This window comes from Agelaius phoeniceus, chromosome 7 (assembly GCF_051311805.1).
Source record: "Agelaius phoeniceus isolate bAgePho1 chromosome 7, bAgePho1.hap1, whole genome shotgun sequence".
Lineage (NCBI taxonomy): Eukaryota > Metazoa > Chordata > Aves > Passeriformes > Icteridae > Agelaius > Agelaius phoeniceus.
The window spans coordinates 10,543,974-10,565,931 of record NC_135271.1 but is presented as its reverse complement, the minus strand read 5'-3'; the positions used below and the strand labels follow the sequence as shown (position 1 = coordinate 10,565,931).

The 21,958-nt window shown below is 44.7% G+C and overlaps 1 protein-coding gene across 1 annotated transcript; it reads left to right on the top strand.

Moving 5' to 3' along the window:
• Nucleotides 1-85: 85 nt before the first annotated feature.
• On the top strand, nucleotides 86-21,851 carry MCM3AP (minichromosome maintenance complex component 3 associated protein). The gene is made up of 28 exons (XM_054653043.2): nucleotides 86-942; nucleotides 1,028-1,251; nucleotides 1,884-1,962; nucleotides 3,219-3,366; nucleotides 4,381-4,577; nucleotides 5,558-5,697; nucleotides 6,093-6,290; nucleotides 6,505-6,773; nucleotides 6,945-7,107; nucleotides 7,672-7,832; nucleotides 8,297-8,541; nucleotides 9,319-9,509; nucleotides 10,160-10,260; nucleotides 11,075-11,206; nucleotides 11,817-11,930; nucleotides 12,079-12,231; nucleotides 12,649-12,846; nucleotides 13,165-13,233; nucleotides 13,973-14,107; nucleotides 14,512-14,665; nucleotides 15,788-16,046; nucleotides 16,371-16,468; nucleotides 17,250-17,640; nucleotides 17,763-18,020; nucleotides 18,506-18,635; nucleotides 19,266-19,460; nucleotides 20,095-20,245; nucleotides 20,364-21,851. Exons 1-28 carry the CDS (start codon nucleotides 102-104, stop codon nucleotides 20,520-20,522), a joined length of 5,553 nt encoding a protein of 1,850 aa, XP_054509018.2. The 5' UTR covers nucleotides 86-101; the 3' UTR covers nucleotides 20,523-21,851.
• The last annotated feature ends 107 nt before the right edge of the window (nucleotides 21,852-21,958 follow it).

Genomic DNA, 21,958 nt, shown 5'->3' with positions numbered 1-21,958 from the left:
ACAGGCACGCCACAACGCTCCTCCCACCCGTCTGCCCGCCCCTAGCGGTCTGCTGCCGCGTAGTCCCGCCCACTTTTCTCCCGCACGCCGTCCTCCGCCCCATGGCTAGGGCCTCTCCCCACTGCGCATGCGGGTCGCGTTTAGTTCAGCGGTCCGAGGCCGCCTCCGCAGCGATGTCGGCGCGGGGCCCGTTCCGCAGCCCGCCCTCTTTCCCGCCGCCGCTGCGCTTCGGGCAGCCCGCCGTGTTCGGCCAGGGCGGCGGCCCCGCCGGCCTTCCCTTTGCGCCCGCCGCCACCTTCGCGCCGCCCTACGCGCTGGGCCAGGCTCCGGCCCCGGCGGGGAACGCGGGATTCAGCTTCAGGCCGCCCACCAACCTGGGCGGCTTCCCGACCTCCAGCGAAGCGTCAGGTGGCGGCGGCGGTGTCTTCGCCGCTCCTGAGTTCCGCTTCAAGGCGCCCGAGAGCGCCGCCGCCTTCAAGCCTCTGTCAGGCGGCGAGGCAGAGAAGGGCTCGGCTGCCCCCGCCGCCTTTACTTTCTCGTCGTCCTTCGCCTTCGCGTCTGAGATGGGCCCCGAGGCGGCGGTGGCGCGGGAGCCTTTCTCGTTCTCACGTCCCACCGCCGCTTTGGGGCGGCCGGAAGAGAGAAGTCTGAGGGTGCTGCCGGAGGATCTGGGGGAGCCGCCGTCCAAGGGGCTGAAGCGGAAGGAGGAGAGGGAGCGCTCGCCGCGGCGGGCGGCGGCGGGCGGGCGGGTGGCGGCGCCGCCGGAGAAGCGGGCGGTGTTGCTGAGCCGGCCCCGCGGCGGGATCCTGTTCGGCCGCACGCTGGAGGATCTGCTGCGCAGCCAGGCCCGCGAGCAGCGGGAGCGTGGGGACGGCCCTGAGGCCGAGCGGGGACCCGCCGAGGAGCCGCCGCCGGCCGAGGCCCGGGAGCCCGCCCGAGAAGGTGGGCGGGAGTCTGGTGGGGGGTAGGCCTGCCGCCCGGGTGTCTCCCCGCTTGCTGACTGCTGTCGTGTTCCTTTTCGTTACAGATGCGGCCCCCACTACCCCTGCTCGCCGGAGCCGCGGCAGCGAGAGCACGGAGGGGCTGGGGGGCCTGCCAGCCGCCGAGCTGACGGCTGTCCAATGCAAGAACATCCCTGACTACCTGAACGACAGGACTGTGCTGGAAAAGCACTTCGGCCAGTTCGCAAAAGTTCGCCGGATCATGACCAGGCGCAATAAAAAAATGGCTGTTCTCCACTTTTTTGATCATGTGAGTATCATAAGTGGCATAACTCTTGGAAGTTTTCGGCCTGGAGAGGTGTCCAGGGATACCTTAGAGCCCCTTCCAGTGTCTAAAGGGGGCTTACAATGAAGAGGGAAAGCAACTTTTTACAGGGACAGACTGGAAGAGGACAAAGGGAAACAGTGTAAACTAAAAGAGGAGTTAGATGTCAGGAAGAAATTATTTGAAGGTGATGAGGCCCTGGCACAGGTTGCTCAGAGGTGTGGCTGCCCCATCCTTGGAAATGTCCGAGGTCAGGCTGGATGAGGCTTGGAGCAGCCTGGTCTAGTGGAAGGTGTCTCTGCTCAAGGCAGGGGACAGGGGGGTGTAGCTGAATGGTCCCTTCCAACCCAATCCAGTTTCTGATTCTATGAAGAAAGACTTAAATCTGAGTGCTTGGGGTGGGTCCAGCAGTAATGAAAACTACACTCTTGTTTGTAGAAAAGCAACACTTTCTCGTGGAGACCAATTCAGCTGATTGCATATAGGTCTTAAGTGAAATTAAAATGCAGCAATCATAATTTTTTGGGGATTAGTAAATGTTTCTCTGGGAAAAACTGCACTGTGTGTTTCGGTATTGCGATGCCAGTAGGTTTCCGTGTTCTTTTGTTTCCTTTCAGGCCTCTGCGGTTCTGGCCAGAAAAAAAGCAAAAGAGTTGCACAAAGACATAGTAACATTTTGGCAAAAGAAGAAAACAAGTAAGTCTGTGTTTCCAGACTACTGAATGATGTATAAATAGCGTGCCAGCTGCTCTTTTTTTCCTTGATGTACTGAGGATGATACCTAAATTATCTCTTAGTAGGCGATATCATGGTTGAATTCTTAATGTAATATACAATAGCAATATGGTGATATTCATCTTTGTGCTTCTGTCCAGAAGTAGGATATTCTTTAGGGGTATAAGAAAACCCAGTCTGAAATGCCTTGCTGCCTGCCTCAGATCATGGACTGGAATGTGAACTTCTAGCTTTCAGGAAAAGGTTCTGAGAACCAACCCAAGGAAGGTGTCCTGAGAATCTCTGCAGTGTCTGCTGAGGTTGCTGTTCTGTGCATCAATAGTTAGACACTGTTTGAACCAAAAAAAGAGAACAACCTACAGAGTTTAGAGAAACCTGGATTTCAGACCCTGCTTGGTATTAGGGCAAGAGGAGATTGTTCAGTCCCCAAGGGAATACTTATAATGTCAAGTGCTTCCCTTTCTTTAGCTCCATGAATGCAGTGTGTGTCCCTGTGAGATCCTAGCCTGTGGGTGCACTTCAGCTGCCAGCACATGGATGGTTCACCTCAGCTTTGACCAACCACAGCCTTGCCTTCCAGGAAACAAATAGCTGCTGAGTTGTCTCTCCGAAATTCACATCCTGAAGCAGCAGCTCTAGGGCTGCCTCTTTGCCAGTGTAATTTTATCATGGTGTTATGTCTGTGGCAGCATTCTAAAATAACTATTCTTTGAGGGTTCAAGAAATCCGTCTGGAAAAATCCAGGTGGAAAAATTGTCTCTGGAAGAAGAAATTCTCCCTTCCTGCAAGTATTAATTCATGCCAACCTGAGTCTAAGCTTGGATATGTGAAAGAAATACTTTCAGTAGGAGCACTTGGAATTGTGATTTACGCAGGTAGAATGGATTTTGTATCCCATAGGGAGTTATGGCTTGTGGATTATATTGCAAATTTGAGAGAACTGTGATTCAGTTCAGGATTAGACTTCATTTATTGCTAATTATCATTATTGCTAAGTGATATTGTCTTGAAAAATACTTATTCTTTATAGAACAATGGCCTTGATAGCAATTGTTGGAAACTTGGTATAGCTCCTAGTGCAAATTGTTGTGGAAGTTTTGCATGCATGTACAAAACTGGGAGTCTTAGTTTTCATCACCACCTCCGTGGGGTCAAGAAAAAGCTGTTGCTTAAACTACTTGGCAGGTACCTGGTTTCATATTTATGTGTGATTTCAGGTCCAGCAAAAAGGGAATTTTCATCCAAGGAGAAGAAAGCAGGTGAAGATGAAGGAAGACAAAGCAGTGAAGAGCAAAGCTATCAGCATTCCCCTCTTAGAAAACCTTTAATAAGATCTTCTGCTAGCAGTGTCATGCCTGGAAGAAGGTATGTCCTCTCCTCTGGGAATCCACCTGGCAGGAAATGGGGAGCTTGGAGAAAAATAGTGATCACTGTGTGCCAAATATAGTCCCGTTCTCTTCAGGGAGGCTGCTTCCCTTCTTTTCTGATTTGTCTGAATTAGAAGCACTCAGCTCTCACACTTTGTCAGAAGGATATTCTTAATGGCTTATTAGGGTCTTTTATTTTGGTGAAAGTAAAAAACTTTGTTCATAAAAGCACCTGTAGTGTGAGGCATGAGGGAAGGGAACAAACAGTGCTGAGCCCAACCAGGACTGAGCAGTAATGACACTGTTTGTGGTTGTGATTCAATGAGCTTCTCAAGCAAGCAGTTTCCTTTGTAGGCAATTAGAGCTCTGTGGAATGAGGGTCTCATTTTTGGAGTAGTTTGGATCATTGTCTCACTTCAAGTGAACAGTCTTCCTGGTTCATGGCAGTCACAGAAGTGGCAAGATTGTCATCTTTGTCACACCTCAATGGTTTGTCTAGTCTGACAAAAGTAATTTGATATGTGCAATCATATAACTATAAAATTAGTAATATATTATGAAGGAATTAGTATTCCTTGATTTAAAAAGCATGTTTGTACTTGGCCATGTAAAATCTTTTAATAATCTCTGTTGCTATAGAAAGAAAATTGGGTTTGTCTCCAGCAAGCCAGTTCCTAACTTAAAATACAAACTGCTGTGCCGTAGTGTTGCAAAATGCTACAAAACCCATCCATTTCTGTCTCCTCTATGACACTTTCAGTAAGTCCTTTTCTGTTAGGACTTTCTCCACAATGCCAGAGCTCTTAGCAGCATTGTCAGGGCAGTGCTGAGGATTTAACCAGATTAACTCCCGGGGCTGGTGTTAGCATGAGCATGTCCATACATTGTTCATGTTTCCCTGTGAACAAAAGACTCTTCTGAAGAGATGCTGGCATCCTAAATAGCAGTGAACTGATTAAGACCAGGGCATGTGCTAACATATTATTATTAATAGAAAAGTCTTCTGCTTTAGTTCTCCAGCAAAGAACCCTGGCCTTCGAAAGGCACTGCAGTTTGAAGCAGAGCTGTTTGATTCCAGTTCTGAAGGGCAGAGCTCAGAGGGCTTGGGAGCTTCGCTGTCATCTCTCAGTAACCTGGTGGGATTGGTGGCTGAGACATCTGAAGAGAGATATAGGCTCTTGGACCAGAGGGACAAAATCATGCGACAAGGTAATTAACATAAGTTAATGAGTGTGTCATCTGCTTCTCTGGATGGAAGTAGTGTTTGGGTTTTGTGGCAAAGCTGTTGGGATATTATGGAAATGGCTTAAAAGAGCGTTTAATGTGGAACAGTCTATAAAATACTCTCCTAGAGTATTATTTTCTGTATTTTTTTTCTTGTAAAACACACAAATCTGTTCTACTTATTGTACATGCAATGTCTTGTGTAAAGGGAAGGGTGGAATGTCCATCTTCTGTGAAGGAGAGCACATAGAGAGATCTGCTTCTCTAGAGACTTTTTAAAGAAGGTTGCCCAAAGCCTTAACTGTGTTTTGTAGGACCACAGATAACAGAATTATTTGAGTTGGGAGGGGCCCTAAAGCTCATCCAGTCCCACCCCTTTGGCATAGGCAGGGACACCTTCCACTATCCCAGGTTGCTCCAAGCCCCATCCAGTCTGGCCTTGAACACTTCCAGGCGTGGGGCTGTTACAGCTTCTCTGAGCAACTTGTGCCATTATCTCTAGTATTTCTCCAAATTCAAACTATTACACAACTGAGAATTATTTCAAGAAGTGTCCTTTAGTTTCACAGTGGTGATTGTAACACCTTCCATGCTTTTCTTGCCATTTCGAAACTGGTCCTATTTCTAATTTAAGATCTTATTTTTAATATTGATGGACTTCTTGTCCACTCAATGCAGAATTTTGAATTTGCTGTTCCTTAGGACAAAAAACAGTGGGTGTTTTTTAAAAGCTTCAGTCTTTTCAGCAAAGCTCGCAATATGTGCAATACTTGGACAGGCCTCAGAGTGGGGAGAACCCCCATCCTTGTCCATTTGTGACTATACCAAAGTTTGGGTACAGTCTTGCATGCTCAGGGCTGTTTTGGCACATCAGGGTAATAGCTTATTGTGAAGACAAAAAACCCAAGACCCAAGGGATGCTTAGTGTTTGTTCAATTTTTTCTGTGGTTTTTTTTTTTTTTTAGCTCGAATAAAAAGGACTGATCTTGGCAAAGCAAAAACTGTTGTTGGTACTTGCCCAGATATGTGTCCTGAAAAGGAGCGTTACATGAGGGAGACAAGAAACCAGCTCAGCATCTTTGAATTGCTTCTAGGCACTGATAAGGTATGAGATTCCCAGGATATCAGTATGTCTCATGCTCATTGGAGCTGTCAGTATTGTTTAACTGATTACAGAGGTAATTCTGGTACAAAAATTCTGTAAGCTGTTTAATTATTGCCTTTGAATTCTGGAAAACAAGATTTGCTTTTTCACTCTGTCATGTCTTTTATTCAGTTATTTAGAACTATACTTCTGTATAGTTCTGTATAAAGCTGTAATTACATATTATATGTAATTATCTATAGCTATATATTGTCTTAAAGGTTATGAGTTTGAGACTAAGTCAACACTTCAGTCAACTCCTTACTGAAGTTAAAGGCATAGGTGGGATGAAATCCTCTTTACTGCTGGGAAGTTGTACATACTTAGGTTTTTATTCTTTTCCTCACCTCTTGCAGGTGGATCATGCAGCAGCAATCAAGGAATATAGCAGGTCTTCAGCAGATCAGGAGGAACCTTTGCCGCATGAACTGAGACCCTCTGAGGTACTGAGCATGACCATGGACTATTTAGTGACAAATATTATGGATCAAGGAGAAGGAAACTACCGAGAATGGTATGATTTTGTCTGGAACAGAACTCGTGGAATAAGAAAGGTAAGCACTGTGGATGGAGGTGTTTGGTGATAAAAAGCAAAAGATCCCATCATGCTGTAAAAAAAGGAAGCAAAAAGCAATAGTTGTTGAAATGTTTTGAACTGCAGAGTGACTCAAAGCACAGTGAAATGGGTTTTCCAGTGGTAGTGCCAGATGACTGCACTGTTCAACTAGTTTAAAAATACATGTAATGTGTTCTTTTTCATTCTGTTAGGATATAACCCAGCAACACCTCTGCAACCCGCTGATGGTGTCTCTGATTGAGAAGTGCACTCGCTTTCACATCCACTGTGCTCACCATTTGTGTGAAGAGCCCATGTCCTCCTTTGATGCTAAAATTAACAATGAGAACATGACTAAATGCCTGCAGAGCTTGAAGGAGATGTATCAGGACTTAGCTAACAAGGGGATTTTCTGCAAGAGTGAAGCAGAGTTCCGAGGTTATAATGTCTTGCTGAATCTGAACAAGGGTGATATTCTCAGGTGAGAACAAGACATCATTTGTTTTCTCTCTTTACCTCTGGGAAGAATTGAGTTTAGAATAAAATCCAGACAAATTGTAATGCTCTTGATTTTAATTCTTTGCTGTTGCAAGTTGCTGTTGATTGTTCAGTATTGAAGCAAAAGTTTTGTCCCTATCTTTTGTCTCCACAGAGAAGTTCAACAATTTCATCCAGAGGTTAGAAACTCACCGGAAGTTAGATTTGCAGTTCAAGCTTTTGCTGCATTAAACAGCAACAATTTTGTGAGGTTTTTCAAGCTTGTGCAAGCAGCTTCCTATCTGAATGCCTGCCTCTTACACTGTTATTTCAACCAGGTGAGGAAAAAACAGATGGATGTTTTTTAAATTATTTAATGAGTAAGACAGTCTGGGATTTGAGGGGAAATCAGCAGAAAATTTAGTAGATATTGAGCCATAAAGATAATATTGTTACTACTTCTTTAGAAGTGTTAAAAAATTTATCAGGACCTTTTTGCTGTGATATGAAAGGCAAATACTGAAATGCTCTTTTTTTTTTTCTTGTAATTGTGTGCAAATAAATACTTCCCTGAAATATTGGGAAATTGGGAAGCAGAGAAGCAGGCCTGAGAGTCCTGCAAAGAAATATGAGTCTGTACTTTCAGAAGACCTTGCAAGGTTTTTTCTGCAGAAGAATCACAAAGGGATATGTTCAAAACAAGTATCATGAAAGAGGAACAGAAACTAGAAAGCAAGTGTGTAGAATTTAAAAAGAAAGTTGCAATTCTAAATAATTGTTTGTGTAGATACTTGATGACAAAGTATTGGTGCATTTAAACATGATTATCACGTTTATTGTACACTTTATGGTTTATTTTGGGTTCTTCCCTAGTAGCTATGTGGCTTTTTCTTTTCCCCCAGATTCGTAAGGATGGTCTCAAATCCCTCAATATTGCCTACACTGTGAGCACCCAGAGAAGTACAGCGTTCCCCTTGGACCACCTTGTCCGCATGCTGCTATTCAAAGACTGCGAGGAGGCAACTGATTTTATAAGTTATTACGGCCTGAGTGTATCAGATGGGTGAGTGTGAGGAAAGTGATGCCTGGGGGGGTGAGCCTGATGTCAAGCAAAGGGGGTAATGTGGGGGAGCTGCTCCTGAAGGTTGGAAAGAATGGGCCAAGAACGGGGGATGGGTCTCCATAGGAGATAAGGACACAGTTCTGTTTCATGGGAAACTGGCATTATAGTGATGCCTGTAGAGTAGTTTGAAGTTGAACAGTGCAAACCAACTGTCAGAGGATATTGGAGGACAGCAGTTCACAGATAAGTGTCTGCCATGAAAATCCATGCATTGTAAGGTGTGTTCATCCAAACTCGGAATTTTGAGAGACTGGGAAAGGAAAAAAAAACCTTGAGGATGCCAGTTAGTCATGTATTCCTGTCAACATTCTGTTTTGAACCAATAAGTTTCAGAATTGAAAGCCTGTAGGTTACCGGAGCTTTGTGGACATATGCCTGGTTGTTAATTTTTTGTTTTTCCCCAGTGGTTATGTGGAGCTGAATCGCTCGGCTTTCCTGGAGCCAGATGGATTACCCAAGCCACGGAAATCCCTGTTTGTCAGCCAGAAGCTCACTGTCTCTGTTGGCGAGGTTGTGAACGGGGGGCCCTTGCCCCCAGTGCCCCACCATGTGCCTGTGTCCAGCTTCAACGGGCAGAACAAATACATTGGCGGAAGCACCACTGTGGATCAGGCCGGCAGTAGCCAAAAACCCAGTGTGGAAGCAACAGGTGAGAGCAAACCTGCATTTTAGTTACTGCTCAGATTACACTGTCAAGGCAGAAGCTGTTTGTGGCTCAGAGATTGAAACTGCATGATAATTTAGATGTAGTGAAAGGACTAGAATTTAAATTGCAAGAGAATTACAGAATGGTTTGAGTTGGAAGGGACGTTGAAGCTCATCAAGTTCCAACACTTGACATGGCATCAAGTTCCACCACCTTCAACTAGACCAGGTTGCTGAGGTGTATTTATGTATCTGTAAAAGCCAAGAACAACCTGATTAATAAAATGTATTTCCCAATTCAGAAAATTCTCTATTGAGCCAAATTTTGCCAACATAAGTGAAATAACAAATGTGTGACTACTTCGGAAAACCAACTTCCGTTTGTAGTTTGCATATTTTTTATTTGCAGGTGTTTGTTGCCTCTGTGTGTATAAACATGTCAGTTTTCAGGTTAGCTGAATGTGTGCTTTTCTGTCCTTGCTGGAAGTACAGATAGTGTGTGTAGGTGCCAGGTGGGCCTGACTTAAAACAGTTGCTTTGTTGGAAATACATGTGCTTGGTAATGAGGGTAATGTGCAATTAAATGTTTAAATGTTTTGTATAAAATATTCATAAATGTAAATTAATTTCTATAATATAACTTTAAGGCAACAAACTGCTCTTATGGGTTTATTTTATGACCTGCTGAGTTTTATCAGACAAGCCAGTTTTTTGAAGAAAAAATTTGCTTCTGTTTGTGACTGATGTGGTTTCCTTAATTTTTCTCCTTTTCCCTCCCAAGAAGGAAGAGTGGAAAGCAGAGGTGTGGATCTAGAGGCCACAGTAGTGAGAGTCCAGTCCCCATCTCATCTTCTGCCCTCGCTGTTGCCTTGTCAGCTGGTGCCAGTCTTGCCTTCTGCACAGCCCATCTCCCAGCCTGCTGCACAGCCTGAGCCTCCCCCTTCAAAGCCTCAGCCTGGTTACTCAGATGAGGTAGGGAAATCTAAACCCATCAGGAAATATTTGGGAAAGATCTGTGAAATATAACAAAAGGTAACCAAGTTCTTAGGGTATTTAATTTTTTTTGTAACATGCATGTATGTCAAATGAGACATGACAAAAGTTTCTTGCTGTAGGTACATGACCATTAATGCTGGGTCTTGAATGTGTACCCCATCTACCTGTGCTGTTTTTCTCCCTCCCACACAAGTTTTTGTATGCTGATGCTGAACCAGTCTCAGAGAGTCTCATTGCTTTGTACAGTACAGTTGTCATATTCTACCTAGATAATGGCAAATTTCAGTGAAAGGTAGACCTGATAATTTGGAATTAAATCAGCTAGAATGGAAGTCTAAGGTAAGAAAATAAGAGTCTCTCCTCAGTTATGGTTTCCTGAATTGATTTGCCCATATTTAGTACAAAAATCTGCTTTTGTTTCTGTGCTGTTAGTAACCTTTTAGATAGTCTAAATAGTCTAAAGTTTGCAGGCTGTTGTGTTTGGTTAAGTTGGCTCTGTTTGTAAGCAGAAACACAGATGCTGCTGTGAATTACGGTCAGTTAAGGAAGGCTGGAGAACCTTACTCCCAGTTTACTCCTGAGAAGGACTACACCTTGTTTCAGCTGCTTCTTCTGCTGTGTTGCAGGACATTGCTGAAGTGGTGGATGGGCTTGTGCATGATGTCCTCAAAGGAGAGTGCAGAGAAGTGGGCAGAGCAGGAGCAGCTTACGTGGCTGCTGCTATCTGGTAAAGAGCATTTCTTGCAGGTTCTCCTGGGGTCTGTCACCACAGTTGCCCCTTGCCATAGCAGCACCATGTGTGAAGATGGTAAAACTAAGCACTGCCAGGTCTGTGATGGAGACTATGTTACTGATGCAGCGGAAGGGAAAGCAGACCTTTCTTCAGATGTCTGTCACATTCCAGCTCTAGCCTTAAGGGGGAAGGCTGACCCAAACCTCTGGAAGCTTTGCCTGGTTATGGAAGGGAAGGTGCCCAAAAGGGGACAAGAGGAGCAAGTCCAGATCTGTCTGCTTCTCTGCTTCTGATAAATTTTCTCTCCAGGGCAGTTGGTCGAGTCATAGATGTGGGATGTGACCCAAACAGTTGTTGTTCCAGTGCTGTTTGAGTGGGATAGCTGACCCAGGCTGACTAAAGTCCATTCCCTGTGATGTCATGGTCAGCAATAAAACTGGGTTAGAGGAAGAAGTTGGAGATTTGTGGCTTTCAGGGTGGACATTGATTGGGTACTGTCTGGGTATTGCTCTTCCCATGGGAAGTGATGACTGGCTGCATTTACTTTGCTTGATGGGGGAGTGGGGGGTTTGCCTTTCTGTATTACAGTGTGTATTTATTTCCATCCACGAGTTTTCCTTTTTTTCTTCCTACTTTCTTCCCTGTCCCAATGTGGGGAGGGGAGTGAGCCAGTATCAGTGTGTGCGTGCTTGGCTAATGGCTGGAGTCAGCCCACCATAGAGAGCAAGGTGTGGCTGAGAAAATATAGACCTGGGGCTTTGAATGAAACAATTCTGGCTTTGAGAAGAGATTTGCTGTTTCTGCACAGTGCCTCAGAGGCCACCATTGAGGAACTTGTGACTGAAGTGATGGGGGAGATCCTCAGAGAAGTGGCTGGAAACATGCTCAGTGTGGAAAGGCAGCGTGTTCAGGAGGAACGGCGCAGAGTGGAGGAGGAGAGGTGAGGCACTACTTTGGCTGTGGGGCACAGTGGGCTGGGTAGACCCCAGACAATGTAAGGACAGCTGGTGCCAACCTGAGTCCTTGTGCCTCTGCTCGAGGCCTTTGTCTTTCTGCCATGGTGGCAGAACAGTCTCACCTTGAATTTCCCTGGGATTGTACAGGCAGGGCTCCCCTCTGCATTCTTGGGTGATCTGCTGGTTAGCATTTTGGTTGCCTCAGAGCCATGGTGAAAATGGTGAGTGGGAAATTTAGGAACTTTTATTTTTCCAGAGCTTCCAGGAAGGGACATGCATCCTCTGTATGCAGGAACTTTTCCTTCTGAGTGAGCTACTTGTTTGTAGCTTATTGGGGTAAGACTAAATAGAATCCTAGAATAGTTTGGTTTGGAAAGGACCATAAAGATCATCTAGTTCCAAGCCCCAGCCATGGGCAGGGATGCCACTCACTAGATCAGGTTGCTTAAGGTGTTTTTAAGGGAAACCTGGCTCCATGCAAAGCTGTTTATTTAGAAACCAGATAGTGGGAAATAATTTTAGGCAAACTGCATGTAGTGCTTGTGTAACTAAGCAGCAAGTCTGCCAATGTAAAGTTTTTCTTTGTCCTTCCAGGCAAAAGCAGGAAAGAGAAGAGTTAATAAAGCAGTTGAGCCAGTTGCTGGGTATGGAATTAATGGAAGAAGTAATAAAGGAGAATGTTAAAGAAGCTTCAGTCAATGAGTTAAGGTATGTACAATGTGCTGCATGCAGTAGTTTGCCTTCCCAAGAGTTTCCTAAATGTCATGGACTTCCCTGTTTGCATCTCAGCCCACTGAATTGACATCTGCTGGAGGTCTTCACCTTAGCAGTCTTGGTTTGTTTTATTTGGGACCAGATGCGCCTTAGAAAGAGACAGGCAAGCCCGGATTGCCCGGTGTTCAGAAGAAGTGTGTGGCCGCTTCATGGAGCTCTTTCTGGAGGATGAGATTTTCCAGATTGCCAAGGAAACTCTTCAGGAGCTCCAGTGTTTCTGCAAATACTTACAACGGTGAGTTACCACCCTGGGACACGGCTGCTTCACTTGGGAGCATTGGCATGGAGCAGTTAACAGAGATGAAACTACCACTGTCTGGTTGTGTTCTTTCTGAGACAGTTTTATCTGTCTTATCTCCTTGATAAGGGTAGACCTTACAGTCTTAGTACCAGCCTCTGCTAAATTACTGTATGTGGGGAGAGGATTACATCTTGTTGTAGTCAGGTAAGGAGCTTAGTAGGAGATTCCAGCTTCATTCTGTCTAGAAACTTCTAATAGTTTATCCTTGTATTGTTTCTGCTGATCACTGGTTTTCCTGCCCATATGCTCAGTGTGTTGTGGTTGTTGTGGTGTTCATTTTACAAATATCTGGTGATGGAGGTCTGCAGAAGAGTTCATGAATGTGACCTATTTATCTGTTCTTTTCCAAAGGTGGAGGGAAGCAGTGGTAGCTCGGACAAAGTTGAAACGTCAGATGAGGGCATTTCCAGCTGCTCCCTGTGGCTTGGATTCCAAACATCAACTGAAAGCACTGTCCCCCAGTGCAGAGTGGCCTATTGCCATGGAGAACTTGTGCAAGAGATTTGTTAACCTGGGGAATGGAGGAAAGCTAGGAATCTCTTGCACGAGGTGAGGGATACTTCCAGTGGCATCAATAGGAAATCTGGTTGATTTTTGGAAGATAAGTTACCAAAAATTCTTTCATTGTGAATGTTACAGTGGGTTTGCAGAACTGTTTATTCTTAAATAACTTCCAAAATACTTCCTCCATAAATGTCATCACCAAGACTGAAAATCCAAATAAATTTTTCTGTTAACAGCAACATTCTGAGGCCTCTGTAATATTTCCCAGGCCTCAGTGTTCTTAGATTTGTTTAAAGTATGTGTTTATACACATATTTATATACATACACATAAAATATACAGCTAAGAATATTTCATTTCTAGATTGAACTTGCTGAGAAACAAGACAGTGCATGAAATCAAAGTTCAGCACTTCTACCAGCAGTTGGTAAGGTAGGCTGGGGTTTGGTTCTTGTTTTCTTTAGAAGCATGCTGTAGCAGGTGTGCCAGAGATACCAGAAGTGGCCAGAAGGTATGGCCAACCATGCCTGAATGTCTGCTTGCAGCCTTGCTTCTGGGGGTATTTTGGAATAAGGAGAACAGGAAGGTCATAGAATCATAGGATGGTTTGGGTTGGAAAGCACCTTACAGATAATTTTGTCCATTCCATCCCCCTGCCATGGGCAGGGACACCTTCCATTAGATTAATGAAGGTGTTGGGTCAGATGATCCTCCTGGGTGTAATTTTAAGGATCTGATGGGTATTATGGGGTGTGACTTTGTACCTAGATGGGATGGGGCCTGGGATGGGCTATGAGGGTAGAGGAGTAAATGAGCTATCAGTGACCTGGATTGTGGTCGGAAAATATTGATTGAGATATTTGAACTGCAGCAGAAGATCTGGCTTCCCATGGCTCCTCATGCTCTCCAGTGGCCTGGGTGTATGTTGGATCAGTGTGGAAGTGAAGCAGTACGCATGTGCTCCTGAAATTCCCAGAGTAAGGATCATGTGTCAGGTTTAGCAGCTTTTCTTGAAGGATGTTCTTGAAGCAGTTCTTGAAGGATGAGGAACAGATCCAAAGAATTAACTGGTCAATACACTATAGTATTGTAACTTGTTCAGTGCAAGAGAGACATTCCTCAGCTATGAAATAGGTGGATCTTTTCACCAGTTCTTTTGTCTCTCTCTAAGTGATTTAGCCTGGACTCCCCTGGATCTTGTCTCGTTAATCACGGCACATATTCCAGTTAAACAAGAACAAGTTTTTTGGAAGGCACTCTTGGTTTTGCCCAGTGATGATGAATATTCCAAGGATGATCCCAATAGGTATGTTGAAGAGTTGGTTGCTGGGTCCCTTTCTCAAATAGGGCAGACTTCTTTTATTTAGGTAGAAGAAGATTAGTAGTACACAGTCCTTGATGTAATTTTGCCTGTACCATTTCAGATTTCCAGCTTTTTTTTCCCCTCCAGAGTACTCTAAACAATATAGCTGTAATTTATTACAATGATCTGAATTCTTTAACATTGTCTAATTCCTTTTGCTCATACTGAAAACAAGACCGTGATAGATAATTTCATTAAAATTTATCGCTATTTATTAGGTCTATTTATCATAACCTAAATTTATAGGGTTATGATAGATTGTGGTATCTTAGAGATGCTGATACTAAAACCCTAAAATGCCGGTTTCAACAACAAAACCCCTCAGAGCCCTATTTTTTGTTTGCTAGGATACTGATGGATTGGCTGAAAGCCAAGTTTATGGGACACAGAAACTGTGAGAAAAATGCTTCACATACAGAAGGCAAAATTCAAACGCTGACATTATTTAGTTCTCCTGGCGTTCAGGGGACCAGAAGCATTAAAGTCAGTGTGTGTATAAAGGTAGGTGAGAACAATTTCATGATATCTAAGAGGCCATAAAAGCAGGCTGGGTTCTTTTCTAGTGGGTATTGCGTCCTGTCAGATGGAGGGAGATGATAGTGGGAGGGTGTCTTGGTTTGAAAATGCAGGTGTCTGCTAAGGAAAGCAGGAGGCTCCCTTGAAACAGAAAATGCAAACCCCCTCTCTCCGAATTAATATAATTTTCGAATTAAGAGGCTCTCAGGCAAAGATATGGGAGTAGGAATAACAGTTCTTTATTAGGAAAAAATAAAAGAAAATAAAATTAACTGTAAATATAAAAATAAAAATGCAGTAATACAAAACAGCACTGACAGTCAGAATATGACCTGACTCCCTGTGTGTCACGGTGTTGGTAGCAGTCCTCCTGCAGTGACAGGTGTGGTTCTGTTGAAACAGTGATCCTGTTAGAAGGGTGGAGTTTTCATCTGAAGGTTCAGTAGTGGTGTAGATGGGCCTGGTCTTCCTCTGGGAATCCAGTGGGAAAGCCTGACTGTTGTGTTCCAAATCTCAGATTATATCCAGGAAGGAATGTTTGGCTCCTCCCCCTGGGCAGAGCATCTCACAAGGGGATGACGTAATTTTATCACCCATGCAGTGACACTTAATGGCCCATTTACAGAAGATATTTCCCAGAGGGAGGATTGGTTTGTGGAAGAGATGAAGAAAACTGCCCTGCCTAGATTTAACAGGTGGCCCAATTAACAGAAGATAACACCCCACTACTAACAGATGGCATAGAATAAACATGCCCAGCCACATCTTGCATTTCCAATCTAAGAGAGAGGGATAGGGTTATTGAAAAGGTGTGAAAAAGCTGGAGTTCTTTCTTTGTTTTCAATCAGCTGAGAAATACCTGTAGTAGTAGAACCTGAATCATCAATTCCTGGTCCCAAAGCAGGTGGTGAAGGGCACTTCTGTGCTCAGCTCACCTATTAGACGCTGCATCCATGTTGGCCTGAAAACAGCTTGTTGTCTTAGGTTGTGTAGAGCTTCAGGAAAAGGATGTCAAAGCTGAGTGGCAGTGACAATAAACTGCAGATTTTACTGTGGAAATAGCTTTGTTTAGCTACATTATTGTTGTCATCTTTGTTGCCTATCTAGGTGGCACATGGTGCGCTCTCTGACTCAGAACTTGATTTGGCTGAGACACAAAAGGACTTGCTTGGGACCAGTGGCCTCGTTCTTCTCCTGCCCCCCCGAGTTATCAGTGAAGATGTTGCAGAAGATGATGTTTACTGGCTTTCAGCTTTGCTGCAGCTGAAACAGCTGCTTCAGGTGAAACCTTTCCACCCCATAGTTCCCTTGGTGGTTCTAGTCCCCAGTCAGAAAGAGGAGGCTGCGGAGAAAGAAGTAGAAGATGGTATGTAATTGTTTTTGTGTCTTGAAACAATGAATGTTTAGGGCTGCCTGAAGTAGAAGTCTTGTGACTAGTGCAGCCTCTTAGTTACAGTTAAAGCAAGAGGCTGTGAAGTACAGCACATCCCAGGGCTTTCCTAAATATCTTGAGGCCTTAAGAGCTTGCCAGTTTTGGCTTCCAGTTTTCTTTCACACACAGTATTTGATCCTGAGAGTCTGTGGGCAGAGATGGAGGGAAGCAGCAATGCAGTGAATGTAATGCAGAGCATGTGGCCCAAGGACATGTGTTCTTACTCTATGTACATGATGAATTTTCTTATTTTTTAAGGTTTGATGCTCCAGGACTTGATTTCAGCCCATCTTATTTCAGACTACACTGTTGTAGAGCTCCCAGACTCTGTCAATGACTTAGAAGGCACCAGAAGGGTAAGAACAGCAAGATGCAGGAATTATTTTCCCTTATTTGTGACTGCTCTATTTTCACTGACCAGAGATCAGTGGCATTTCTTACAAGGTAAAAAATTAAATACTGAAAACTGCACTGAGACCAAAATTCATGGATTACCTAAGCCCACTCTTGTCTGCCCTGCCTGTGTCGCTGTCCAACAGAGGAGTGCTGGTGGTGGATAAACCATTTTATCCTTAAGCTCTTAGTCCTAAAATGCTGAGGACCCTTTGTAGCTGTTCTGGCTCCTGTGAGATCATCCAGAGTTATCCCATCTTGGTGGATGGGACTGAGATGCCTCTACCTCTCATGTTCTGCACAGGAATACAATCATACAGATCTCTCCCTGACAAGCCTGGAGTGATACTCCCCCACAAACCCTCACAAGTTAGGTCTGCACTTTGAGGACTGCCACAATCTGACATGATATCATCACCCTGGGCTAATTTCTGTGAATCTGTCCAATTTTTCCTGGATAAGTTTTCAACAACCCCAGCATCCGGCAGCAGGGAATTCCACTGCGTACCTCTACCTCATGTGAACACCCTCTTCTTTGTCTGTTCCTGAGCTTGCTGTGTGGAAATTCAGTTTGTGGCCACCTAGCTGGAGAATTATTGTTGTAAATATAAGTATGATGATGCCTGATTTATCTGCCTTTTGCTTCATATTCTCTTGGAGAATGTTATTCAAACTTAGGGTTGAATCCTTTGTGTCCTAATCGCTGCAGAGCAGTTTCCAACCCTCCCTCTTTGTGTGTTGTAGATCTCTGCGGCTGTGGGCTGGTTGGTGTCCCAGTGTCCTGCCTCCCTTGAGCTCTGCAGCCAGACCCTTCAGGAGTACATTGAGGATGGGATTGATGGAGAATTTGGCAAGCGTTTCTACCATGACTGGAAGGAAAGGCGTTTAGCTGGGCTGCCATCTCAGGAGCCTGGGGCCATCATAGAGCTCTACAACAGTGTGCTGCAGTTCTTGTCAGATGTGGCATCCTCAGAGCACTTTTGTGACTTGTCTTGGCCTGTCACAGAGTTTTCAGAAGCAGGGGGTAATAAGGTGTTGCCTCACCTGCAGTGGAACATGCCAGATCACCTGGCTTGGCTGAAGAAGGCTGTGCTGTCCTTTCAGATCCCATACTTAGATCTGCCTCCTTTAGGCGGTAAGTACTTCACACTCCAATATCTTCTTGGTGGCACGTTGTTCTCCAAGATGTGCCTGTGCAGTGTTGGTTCTGTTACAAATTCTTGAAATTTACTTCATTTTTTTTTTTTTGTTCCACAGCTCCTTGGCGTCCTGTTTGCCACATGATTTTTCAGTATGTCTCTCAGATTGCAAGTTCTTCCCACACTCAACCACTGATCCAGTCTCAGGTGGAGAATATGCTGAGCAAAACTTACCAAAACTGGAAAACCAGAGCAACTGGGAACTCTGGTGAAGATGGACCTTCTGTTGATGAGATCCCTTGGGATTGTATCTTGGCAGTCTGTATTGATCATAAACTGAGAGACTGGAAACCTCCCAAACTGCCTGTTGCTCCAGGTATTGTATCCTCCTGTGGCATGGATGATGCTTCTTTCGTGATGGTATTTAATACATTGCCAGTGGTGCCTTTCCATATGGCAGCAAGTGATGTGTAGCAGGGAGGCAGCTGTGGTCTTGCTGTATTCTGCATGTGTCTTCCCTTTGGAGCATGTATTTAGTATTGGTTATGGCTTAACTTGATCCTGTGACTACAAATGTGGCTCTGGTTAGAGTCTTTCAGCCCTGCCCTCCCAATGGGAGAGGATTTGAATCAAGCAAAGGCCTAAGAGTTACTCTTCAGAAGCTGTGTCAGCAGGGAGGGCAGGCTGCCACAGTTAATTATCAGTTCTGTTGATTAATGAAGCTTGTCCCAGACTCTGTTTGAAATCTATTTGAAAGTAAACAATATCTCTTGCCCCAAATTGCCTCTTTAATAATGAGCTGTTCTTCTGAAGGAGAAAACCTGTGCAAATGATAAATGTTGGGTTTGGGTTTATTCACAGAAGCTGTAAGCAAAGATGGTCAGATTCGCGTGTACTTCTTCAAGGAGCATTTAAATAACTACACTGTGCCTTTTTCATGGGACCAAGCCAGGCTGCGGACACAGGAGGAGATCCGGCAAGGCCATGAGAGGTGGGGTGCTGAAAAGTAGCATTTGGAATCCTCCTTGTGTACATCTCCCTAAAATGATGTAAAGGCTGTGCTGAAACAGAGTAGGAAGTAGATTTTATTTGTGCAGAGTTACACAGCTCTCAGAGAAGTGGATTGCTTGGGGAGTGCTGAAAGTGTAGAAATTAACTTCTGTCAAAAAAAAACCTGCTGCTGAGGCTTTGGAGTTGTGCAAAGCATGGCGGGAAAACAATGTGAGTCTGAGAAAATGATAGGTTGAGGGGGAAGGGATAGGTTGAGGGGGAAGGATGCCTTAGAGCTGTGTGGCATTAAAGTGTTCGAGATGTCAAGTCTAGCTCACTTCCCTAGGCATGTTCAGATGGAAGCCACTCTCTTCTGTCTTGGCAGCTTAGCTGCAGCTCTGCTGTGTAGTGGGTGATGTTTGGGGTGAATCCTATGCTTCTGTCAGATTAGTTCCTCTCTAATCCCATGCACAGGTGATGCTGTGTTGGACCCTGGCACAAGGGCATTATTTCTCAAAATGATCGCTTCTCACTCCCTGCTATTTCCAAACTTCAAGATAAGAGGGAAAAATCAACACACTCATATCAATTAATGTGGTTTTGTTTATTGTTTTTTTCCTCCCCTCTTCAGATCAAAGATAAAATCTCCCAAGTCTTCTAAGAAACCACACAGTATCTCCCTGGTCCCAGGTCAGTATGGCTCTGGCATGAGCATCCTGCCAGTTCAGGAAGTGAGCATTCCAAGCACAGATGAATTCAGAGACACATCCTTGGCCCAGGAGCGTTTGTTAGCACAGTTGCAACTGGAAAAAGTAGAAAACAAGAGGTAAGTTCCCAGAGCAGCATCTTTTCCTTGCAGCTTCAGCCCAGGGTTGTAAACCATTTGTACCTTGTATGGAATAGGAAGTTAAACTGTGCTAGAAAAGAGCCCTGACTGTCTTGAGTTCCATCTGATTTCATCAAGCACATCAGGGCAGTTCTCTACTATTTCCTTTGTGCAACAGGGGAACAGTCCAGGATGGTAGAAATTCTTGGAGTTCTCAGGAATGGTTGGAAACTCCATGGTCAGTCACACCACCAGAACTGAAGCAGTACAGTGTGTACAGTGGTCTGTGTGTCCCCCAGTGTCATGAATGTCTATGAAGTCCTCTCTGGGGTGTCAGTTTGTAGCATTGCAGATCACAAAGATGAAGAACTAAAGCTGTTGAGGTTGGTCCAAGAGGTTTTTGTCTCTTCTGCCTTCCCATAAATTGAGTCTCTTGAGTCTGTGTGGCTCCTCTCTGTACCACAGTCCTCTGTGATGGATTTTGATAGCTGCAGTGCGGTACATCAGACTGTTATGAATATGGCTGTGGAGATCAGATACTTCTGAATCCAAAAAAACCTCTTAGTGTAACACACTGGTTACACGGCCAAAGCCAGGCTGCCATCTGACTGGTGCTCTTGCCCTTCCTGTCCAGGTTTGAAGAGCAGCTGCACCAATATCTAGCTGAGGATATGGAGCCCCTTGGGGATCTCCTGGGTCTTCCTCTCTATCTCCCTCAGTCTCTGCTCTCCACCCCAGCTGCCACCTGCCCCTTGGTGAAGAGTCCCATGTCAGCTGCTCAAGAGGTAAGAGAAGGCAGTTCTGAGTTAAACTAAAGCTCTGAGGAGTGCAGGAGCTGCAAAACCTGTAGTGGGAATTACCTCGGGAGAAAGACTCAGTCTTATCTCATTTCCTTCTGCCCAGGCTGGGAGTCAGGAGGGACACAAGGTTCCGGAGCTGGAGCAAAGCTCTGCGCTGTCAGATAGACTCAAACACCTACAGCAGCTCCTCAGAGCCACCAAGGAGGCCGAGGCTGCCTCTGAGCTCCACCTCTCTGCTCTGGTGGATATGGTGGACATTTGAGCCAAGCTGAGACATGGAGACTCAGGAAAGAAGTTCAGGTCCAGGTGATTGAACAGATGGACTCCTGGGCATGTTCCAGAAAAAGCAGGTGTTCTCCTGGGATGAGAACATGGAGCAGCTATGGGGCCTGGGCCCTTCTCACATGCGGGACACAGGGTGAGCGTGTCATGGTTGGTCTGGGACTCCCTCCTTTTCTGCTCCACAGGCACAGAGACAAGTCAAATGCTTTTTCTAGAATGCCTTAAATGACAGTGGTGTTTTTTCTTTCTCCCAGCTCTCATTGTGGGTAAACACAGCTTCATCAGGTTCATCTGTAGGGTAGCACGGGCCCCTGGGAACATTGGAGCAATTGCTGTCCATAGCCACAGTCCCTGAAATGTTATGTCAGTCTGTGCTTCCTTCATGCACAAGGAACTGCCTTGCAGCAGCACTGTGGTTTGGAATTCCTGTTCTCTTTCCAGGAATGTCAAAACAGTCATTCTCAAGTTGGAGCAGCACTTGGCCATGATTTTTGTACCTCTCGTTGCTCAGTGCAAATTCAGAAGAATTTTTGTTGTTCTGGGCCCAAGTTCCATTTTATTTAAGGTTTTCAGCATTAAAAATACGTGAGGTGCTTATTCCACAGATTCCATGTCATGCTGGAAAACAGGATGCTTCCTTCAGTCTTCAGTAAAACAGCTATGGAGAAACAGTTTTCCTCTTTTTTTTTTTTTTTTTTTGGAAGAGCAAATAGCCTGCATTCTCCAGCATTTAAAAACCTTAGGAAATTGAAGGCCCTTGGTTTTGGTTTAATTCCCAGTAAATAATTTGAAGATGTACTTCATGTCTGCAGTACTCCAGTACAGTTAATCTTTTTCTTTTTCTTACAAAATCAGCCAGTTTTTCTCAAACAGAGCCTTCTGCCGGGTTGAATATAAATTACTGCACTAAACTGATTATCTTGCCTGCCCAACCCAAGTTGAAATCCTCAGTAGTCTGAAACTGTCTTTGCCTTCCAAAAAAGTAATTTTACAGTTTTTTTTTTTAATAGCATTTCATCTGTAGTATTTATCTTAAACCCAAAATAGCAATAGTAGCTTAATGCTAAGTTGAAATAAATTTAAATTGGAAAGGGTGTGCTTTAAGGCTGTTCCTGCTCCATGTGCTTTAGTTGGACTTAGTTTTGTTGTTTAACTGGTTCTGTGTGAAGGGAAGCCTGTGCCCTGCTTTTGATGTTCTCAGTTTACGTGAAATTCAGCTGTTAAAACCCCACGGAGCTTTGGGAGCGTGGCTTATACTATTTGCTGTAAATTGTGTTTTGTACCTAATAAAATTTTTAGTGGCTTGAAAGGTGGCCTCATTCCTCTGTAAAAGCTCCTGGTGAGTGATGCTTTCGAGGGGGAAGGGAGTGGGGAGGGTGGCTGCTGTGTGTTACCCGGGGGGTGCCTGGGGTACCA

Excerpts from the sequence above, each read along its gene's own strand:
- MCM3AP (XM_054653043.2), top strand. The coding sequence starts at position 102 with ATGGCTAGGGCCTCTCCCCACTGCGCATGCGGGTCGCGTTTAGTTCAG. Across the intron at positions 943-1,027 it reads CCGGGAGCCCGCCCGAGAAG|ATGCGGCCCCCACTACCCCT; the intron begins GTGGGCGGGAGT and ends TTTTCGTTACAG. Across the intron at positions 12,847-13,164 it reads CTAGGAATCTCTTGCACGAG|ATTGAACTTGCTGAGAAACA; the intron begins GTGAGGGATACT and ends TTTCATTTCTAG.